We start from the raw sequence: 9065 nt of genomic DNA on the forward strand, positions 1-9065 counted from the left end.
GCTTCTCCAAGATGGCTCACTTCATCGCTCTGCCTGGTCTTCCGTTTGCACCTGTGCTGGCTAAGGACTTCATCCGTCAAATCTTCCGTCTCCATGGCTTACCCCTCCACATTGTCTCGGACAGAGGAGTTCAGTTCACTTCTCGCTTTTGGAGAGCCACGTGCAAGCTGCTGGATGTCTCTTTGGATTTCTCTTCAGCCTATCATCCTCAGTCCAATGGTCAAGTGGAAAGTATCAATCAGATCCTTACCAGCTTTCTTCGGCACTTTGTCAATGCTCACCATAGCGATTGGGTTGAGCTCCTGCCCTGGGCCTAGTTTTCCTATAACAACCATGTGAGTGGGTCCTCTGCTAAGTCTCCATTTTTTGTGGTCTATGGTCAACACCCCCGGATTCCGTTTCCCGTCTCCGCTGCAGTGGACAATCCTGCCACGGAGTCTCTCATCAGTGAATTTTCTGTGATTTGGGAGGACACTAGATCTGCGCTTTTTCAGTCCTCTGAGCGGATGAAGAAGCATGCTGATAAGAGACGTCTGGATCCGCCAAAATTCTGTCTGGGAGACAAGGTCTGGCTTTTCTCCAAATATGTCCGTCTCAAGATACCATCATATAAGTTGAGTCCGCGGTTCATCGGTCCGGTCGAGATTCAGAACCAAATAAATCGAGTGGCTTACAAGCTGAAACTCCCGGCCTCCTTACGGATTCCCAACTCCTTTCACATGTCTCTCCTCAACCCTGTTGTCCTTAATTCATTCTCTGACGATCCAGGTACCGCTCCAGCTCCAGTCTCCACTGAGGACGTCTTTGAGGTAGAGAACATTTTGGCCATCAAGAGGGTAAGAGGAAAGACTTTCTTTCTTGTGGATTGGAAGGGATGCCTGTGCAAGTTTGTCGTTTGTGTACTAACACTCTCCTCAGCCCTCAGGTTCCAGTGCCCGCCAGCCAGTCTGTTAGCCGTGCCCGCCAGTCTATCACCCGTGCCCGCCAGCCGTGCATGCCAGCCTGTCAGCCGTGCCCGCCAGCCTGTCAGCCGTGTCCCGCCAGCCTGTCTGTCAGCTGTTCCTGCTAGCCTGTCTGCCATCCGTGTCCCGCCAGCCTGTCTACCCAGATCACCTGTCAGGCCACCTGCCGTGCCCGCCTGCTTGCCAACCTGGATCACCCATCTGGCTACCTGCCGTGCCCGCTTGCCAACCTGGATCACCCATCTGGCTACCTGCCGTGCCCGCTTGCCAACCTGGATCACCCATCTGGCTACCTGCCGTGCCCGCTTGCCAACCTGGATCACCCGTCAGGCTACCTGCCGTGCTCTCCCACTGTACCTGTCAGCTTCAGCCATCTGACCCATGGGAGTTGCCTGTTCTCACACAAGGTCGGTCCCAGTGTGGTACCTAGTCCACCTGTCCGATCCCTCCTTGGTTCACGGAGTCAACTAAGCCGCCGTGTGACCAGGGTCGGTCAGAGTAGGCACTTAGTTACGCCCCTCTAGTCCCTCCTTGCATCCCAGCACAGAGGTTCCACCACCTGGATCCGTAACAATGTCATGTGTTTCGAAGCTTCTCAGACACACCTGTGGATGTATTTTAATGCACACCTGAAACACACTGCTTCTTTGTGGAGCATCATGGGAAAGTCTAAAGAAATCATCCAAGATACCAGAAAGAGAATTGTGGACTTGCACTTGTCTGGCTCATCCTTGGGTACAATTTCAAGATACCTGAAGGTGCCTCGTTCATCTATACAAACAATTATACGCAAGTACAAACAGGATGGGAATGTCCAGCCATCATACCGCTCAGAAAGGAGATGGATTCTGGGTCCCAGAGATGAACGTGCTTTAGTCCGACATGTACATATCAACCCAAGGACCAAAGCAAAAGACCTTGTGAAGATGATGGCGGAAGCTGGTAAGATTTATTTTTTTGAGCAGTGTAGTTATTTCACATATCACTTTCACTATGGTGTTAGTAATGGGGACGTCTTATAGACGCCTCTCCATTACTAAGCTGGGTTTGATGTCAGCTGGCCTTATAAGCTGACATCAACCCCAGCCCTATAACCCCACTGCCACCGCTACAGGGCAGTGGGCAGAGCGGAGGCTAAGTGACAGAATTGGTGCATCCTATGGATGCGCCACTTCTGGGGCGGCTGAGGGCTGTTGTTTCTAGCCTCGGAGGGGGCCAATATTCATGAACCCTTCCTAGGCTATTAATAATATTAATGCCCCGTCTCATGCTGCACATAACACATCCTGCATCTCTGGCTGCTGTAGGCATAAAAGGGGACAAACTTATGGTGTGGCCCCCATGCTCCCCTGACCTCAACCCCATTGAGAACCTCTGGAGCATCATCAAAAGGAGTGTCTATGATGGCTGGAGGCAGTTCACATCTAAGCAACAGCTCTGGGAGGGTATTCTGTCCTCATGCAAAACAATTGAAGCAAAAACCATCCAAAACCTGACAAATTCAATGGACGAGAGAGTTCAGAAGCTCCTTTCGAACAAGGGGTCCTATGTGCAAATGTAACATCACCTAGAATAAAGTTTTGAGTTGAAAACTGTTTGATTTCAGTTTGTAATAACCTGCTAATGCTTATAATTTCAAAAATGACCATTTTTTTGTTCTTTATTAAAATGAAAAGGTTGAAAACTCTGCTGTGCATAATAATTTGGAACATGCATTTTGAGCGCAGTTTGAGTTTTTTATTTTTTTAAAAATATACTGTTATCATAGGCAGTTTGTATAAAAACCTTTCAATTGTACTCTAATAGTTATTTGACTGGAAAATTACAATGACTGCAATTCATATAGGTAATTTGGGAAAATCTGAGAAAATATTATTTGCATAATAATTTGGAACACTGTGTAACTTTATTCTTCGGGTCGGTGCGATTACTGAGATACCAGATTTATATTGGGTTTTTATGACTGACAGCTGTCAGGCTATGTGCCCACGTTGCGGAAATGAAGCATATTTTTCACGCTTCTCCCTGGCAGGAAAAACGCATGCGGATTTTACATACATTTTTCCCGCCAGGTAGAAGCGTTTGTAAAGCGTCTTTGCATGCATTTCTGCATGCGGGTTATCAAGCGCTTTTCCAAGCGATTTTAGCATCACTTGGAAAAGTGCTTGACAACTTGTTCACATTATATAAATCCATGCAACCGGCATGGATTTATAGTAGTGTGACCAAGTTAGTTAAAAAAAAAAGAATAAAATGGTAAAAAATAAAAAAATAAAGTTTATACTCACCTTCCAGTGTCCTCCCGGTGTTCTCTCCGCCGCGTAAGGTGTGTTGGGCGGCTCACGATGGTGTGAAGGACCTGCGGTGACATCATTGAGCCATGTGATGGGTCACATGACTCAGTGACGTCATGGCAGGTCCTTCACAACAGCGGGAGCAATGCAAGAGAGCGGACGCAGCAGAGATAACACCGGGAGGACATCGGAAGGTGAGTATAAACTTTATTTTTTATTTTCAATTCTTTTTTTCACAGTTTCTATGGTACCCAGGTCTGGATGAGAATCTCCTCTCCTCCAGACTTGGGTACCATCCGCACATTGAACCGTGTGATATCTGCTTGTGCACATGTAGTGATGCGGATGTCACGCAGTCCAATGCAAGTCAATGGCGGCGATTACGCTGCGTGTCCGCAAAATTAATAGACATGCTGCGGATTTTTGAGCGCAGCATAAACGCTGCTGAAAAATTCGCAGCATGGGCATTGACAGTGCGGCTTGTCATTGAGGACCATGGGGGGCAGATTACCATGCGTTTTTGAAGCGTTTATGCTGCGGAAATTCCGCAGCATATACGCTTGTAAAACGCTACGTGAGCACATACCCTCACAAACTAAAAGACGCTTTTTTTTGCAAAATCTAGTTTTTGCATCGCCATATTTTGAGAGCTATAATTTTTCCATATTTCGGCCGACAGAGTCATGTGATGGCTTGTTTTTTGCGGGACGAGCTGACATTTTTATTGGTACCATTTTTGGGTACGTGATATTTTTTGATCGCTTTCTATTCCGTTTTTTTGGGAGGTAAAATTAACAAAAACCAACAATTCAGGATTTCTTTTTTGAGTTTTTTTTTATGCCGTTCTGCATGTGGTAAAAGTGATAAGGCAGCATTATTCTTTGGGTCCGTACGTTTACAGTGATACTACACTTACTGTATATTTTTTTATGTTTTGGCGCTTTTACACAATAAAACTATTTTATAGAAAAAAATTTTTTTTGCATCGCTTTATTCTGAGAGCTATAACTTTTTTATTTTTCAGCTGATGGAGCTGTATGGCGGCCTTTTTTTGGGGAACAAGATGACGTTTTCAGCGGTACCATTTTTATTTCCATTTTGCTTTTTGATCGCATTTTTTTCCACTTTTTGTTTGGCCGTTATTACGGTGTGCACAGAAGGAGTTAATTAGTGTGACAATTTTATAGATCGGGTTGTTTCGGACGCGGCGATACCAAATATGTGTACTTTTTTTGTTTTTACATAAATATACGGATTTATTGGTTTAATATTTTATTTATTTATTTTTATTTATTTTGTGATTTATTTTTAACAGTTTGAAAACATTTTTTGACTCTGTTTTTTTTACATTTTTACTTAGTCCCTGTATGGGACATTAATTTTTATTTTTCTAATCACTGATCTCATGCAATGCAATAGACATGTATTGCATTGCATGAGATCTTTGCTGACTGTTTCACAGTCAGTGTCTCCTGCTAGAGTTCAGCTGCAGGCTGAGCCTAGCAGGACACCATATATGGCAGATCCGGAGGTGGTCATGTGACCTCCGGCTGCCATAACAACGGCAGGTCCTGGAAGACATCAGGGGGCCGTCGGAGAGGTAAGTTGACGACTCCCTCTCCGCTCACTATCTTCTATATGCCGCGATCGCTAAAAATCGCGGCATATACAGTACAGACCAAAAGTTTGGACACACCTTCTCATTTAAAGATTTTTCTGTATTTTTATGACTATGAAAATTGTAAATTCACACTGAAGGCATCAAAACTATGAATTAACACATGTGGAATTATATACTTAACAAAAAAGTGTGAAACAACTGAAAATATGTCTTATATTCTAGGTTCTTCAAAGTAGCCACCTTTTGCTTTGATGACTGCTTTGCACACACTTGGCATTCTCTTGATGAGCTTCAAGAGGTAGTCACCGGAAATGGTCTTCCAACAATCTTGAAGGAGTTCCCAGAGATGCTTAGCACTTGTTGGCCCTTTTGCCTTCACTCTGCGGTCCAGCTCACCCCAAACCATCTCAATTGGGTTCAGGTCTGGTGACTGTGGAGGCCAGGTCATCTGGCGTAGCCCCCCATCACTCTCCCTCTTGGTCAAATAGCCCTTACACAACCTGGAGGTGTGTTTGGGTCATTGTCCTGTTGAAAAATAAATGATGGTCCAACTAAACGCAAACCGGATGGAATAGCATGCCGCTGCAAGATGCTGTGGTAGCCATGCTGGTTCAGTATACCTTCAATTTTGCATAAATCCCCAACAGTGTCACCAGCAAAGCACCCCCAACACCACCACACCTCCTCCTCCATGCTTCACAGTGGGAACCAGGCATGTAGAGTCCATCCGTTCACCTTTTCTGCGTCACACAAAGACATGGTGGTTGGAACCAAAGATCTCAAATTTGGACTCATCAGACCAAAGCACAGATTTTCACTGGTCTAATGTCCATTCCTTGTGTTCTTTAGCCCAAACAAGTCTCTTCTGCTTGTTGCCTGTCCTTAGCAGTGGTTTCCTAGCAGCTATTTTACCATGAAGGCCTGCTGCACAAAGTCTCCTCTTAACAGTTGTTGTAGAGATGTGTCTGCTGCTAGAACTCTGTGTGGCATTGACCTGGTCTCCAATCTGAGCTGCTGTTAACCTGCTATTTCTGAGGCTAGTGACTTGGATAAACTTATCCTCAGAAGCAGAGGTGACTCTTGGTCTTCCTTTCCTGGGGCGGTCCTCATGTGAGCCAGTTTCTTTGTAGTGCTTGATGATTTTTGCAACTGCACTTGGGGATACTTTCAAAGTTTGCCCAATTTTTCGCACTGACTGACCTTCATTTCTTAAAGTAATGATGGCCACTCGTTTTTATTTACTTAGAATTTGTATTATGGGAAGAAAAAAGCAGCTAAGTCTATTCAGTAGGACTATCAGCTGTGTATCCACCAGACTTCTGCACAACACAACTGATGGTCCCAACCTCATTTATAAGGCAAGAAATCCCACTTATAAAACCTGACAGTGCACACCTGTGAAGTGAAAACCATTTCCGGTGACTACCTCTTGAAGCTCATCAAGAGAATGCCAAGAGTGTGCAAAGCAGTCATCAAAGCAAAAGGTGGCTACTTTGAAGAACCTAGAATATAAGACATATTTTCAGCTGTTTCACACTTTTTTGTTAAGTATATAATTCCACATGTGTTAATTCATAGTTTTGATGCCTTCAGTGTGAATGTACAATTTTCAAAGTCATGAAAATACAGAAAAATCTTTAAATGAGAAGGTGTGTCCAAACTTTTGGTCTGTACTGTAGAAGATAGCAAAGGGTTAATTAACACCATTGGGACCTGATCCAATCAGGTCCCAAAGATGTCCCCTGTCAGAGCTGTCGCTCTGAACCGCAACCGCAGCACTTGCAGGACCCTGGGGGTCCTGAGGGCTGCGGGACCGCCGACCGTGGGGCCCATTATTCTGTATACTGGTTGGTCCACAACTTTGTCCAAGTTTTTCATTTTGGCCCTCTGCATTTTAAAACCAGTATGGGTAGATGTACATGGAAATGGCAATAATGGAAAGCTGCTAATTGGACTTTGCTACAAGCTTCCTAATATACAGTGGTGGCCAAAAGTATTGGCACCCCTGCAATTCTGTCAGATAATACTCAGTTTCTTCCTGAAAATGATTGAAATCACAAATTCTTTGGTATTATTATCTTCATTTAATTTGTCTTCAATGAAAAAACACAAAAAGAATTGTCCTAAAGCCAAATTGGATATAATTCCACACCAAACCTAAAAAAGGGGGTGGACAAAAGTATTGGCACTGTTTGAAAAATCATGTGATGCTTCTCTAATTCGTGTAATTAACAGCACCTGTAACTTACCTGTGGCACCTAACAGGTGTTGGCAATAACTAAATCACACTTGCAGCCAGTTAACATGGATTAAAGTTGACTCAACGTCTGTCCTGTGTCCTTGTGTGTACCACATTGAGCATGGAGAAAAGAAAGAAGACCAAAGAACTGTCTGAGGACTTGAGAAACCAAATTGTGAGGAAGCATGAGCAATCTCAACGCTACAAGTCCATCTCCAAAGACCTGAATGTTCCTGTGTCTTCCAAGCGCAGTGTCATCAAGAAGTTTAAAGCCCATGGCACTGTGGCTAACCTCCCTAGATCCAATATAAGTTTCTCAATTGGTGCATATTAAAGATAATATATATACTGCTCAATGGCTAGCACCTAATGGTAGGAATATAGGTTAAGTCGTTCGACATAACTTGAAGAAATAAATACGACCATATCAACCCAAAATAATAATAAAATTTAACTTTTATTCATAAATAGTATAAAAAGTTACTTCATAATCAATATAGGGCACCGTACAAGAATACAGGAAAACACATATCATGTATGATGACAATCTCACTGAAGAGATGATCCAGTCCACAAGTAATTGGGTACGAGGTACCACAGCAAAAAAGCATATATATAGTCCTTCATATAACAGACCAATAAAGAATTTCTTTTAGATACATGTGATCTACTTAAGAAAGTTGATGGATTGTATTTGGACCCAGAAATGATTCTTGTGACGGGTGATGTGGAATCACTTTATACTAATATCAAGCATGTGGATGGTCTAAGAGCTTGCGCTTTTTTCCTCAATACCTCTAATCTACCGAGAGATATTGTCGACTTGGTGATGTGCCTCTTGGAATTTTCCCTTACCCACAACTTTTTCACTTTTAAGGGGTCCTTCTACCTACAGCTCCAGGGTACTGCAATGGGTGCATCTTTTGCGCCGGCCTATGCTAATTTGTTCCTGGGGCTGTGGGAGAGGGGCCTCTCCCTGCCGGATCGGCGGGCGTCAATGGATCGCGTCCCTTTTTGGACGCGCTACATTGACGATATCCTGCTGATCTGGCAGGGTTCGGTTGAGGACTTGCAAACATTTGTGCAACTCCTCAACACTAATGAGATGAATATCTATATTACTTTCAATTGGGATATTGACACAGTGAACTTTCTTGATGTTACCCTTACAAGGGATCATAATAATTTGATACAAACAAACATCTATAGAAAGGATACCTCCAAGAATATGTTGCTCCACGCATCGTCCTCCCATCCCCCGTGGATGGTTCGATCTGTACCCACTGGGCAATTTCTGGGTCTCCGCAGACTTTGTTCCAGTGATGAAGATCTTGTTAGACAGTCCAAGGACATGAAGAAGAGATTCTATGAGAGGGGCTACAGTAAACGGGTGGTTAAAAGAGCGTACCATCGCGCTAAATATTCAAATAGGTACGATTTGCTTTATTTGCAAAGAAATCCTAAGATCAATGACAAACCTAGATTTATAACAAACTACCATGGACAATTCGGACGGATGAGGAAATGCTTGACTCAAGCTTGGCCCATCCTCCTGATAGATCCGGTATTGTCAAAAATCCTTCCTGATCGCTCACCCATTACTGTACGCCGCTCCAAGAATCTCCGTGACTATCTTGTACATAGTCACTACCAAACTGTGTCTGGCATGTCTACAATTTTTGGTGCATCGGGTCCTGAATGTGGTAGTTTTCCGTGCGGTCGATGCGTCGCTTGCCCCAATATGGATAGAACCAATATTTTCTCCAATGCAGCTGGCACGAAAACCTATGAAATAAGGAGCCGCATTACATGTATCTCACGCTTTGTTATTTATTATGCTACTTGCCCCTGTGGGCTTATTTATGTTGGCCTAACAACGCGCCAACTCAAAGTGAGAATAAGAGAACATGTATTGGAGATATTGGCGGCGATCGACTGCGCGGATCCCT

At 43.8% G+C, this 9065-nt stretch overlaps 1 protein-coding gene across 1 annotated transcript in view; it reads right to left on the bottom strand.

The window, feature by feature from the left end:
• The window catches only part of LOC141182690 (uncharacterized), a 50146-nt gene extending 41619 nt beyond the window's left edge, over positions 1-8527 (bottom strand). Inside the window, exons 1-2 of the mRNA XM_073660840.1 lie at positions 8397-8527; positions 8144-8213 (exon numbers count right to left, since the gene is read on the bottom strand). Coding sequence (XP_073516941.1) covers positions 8144-8213; positions 8397-8527 — 201 coding nt within the window. The remainder of the gene's footprint in view (positions 1-8143; positions 8214-8396) is intronic.
• Positions 8528-9065: the final 538 nt, after the last annotated feature.

The sequence above is a fragment of the Phyllobates terribilis genome, unplaced genomic scaffold (assembly GCF_046119375.1).
Source record: "Phyllobates terribilis strain yellow unplaced genomic scaffold, ASM4611937v1 Scaffold_35__1_contigs__length_13245226, whole genome shotgun sequence".
Classification (NCBI taxonomy): domain Eukaryota; kingdom Metazoa; phylum Chordata; class Amphibia; order Anura; family Dendrobatidae; genus Phyllobates; species Phyllobates terribilis.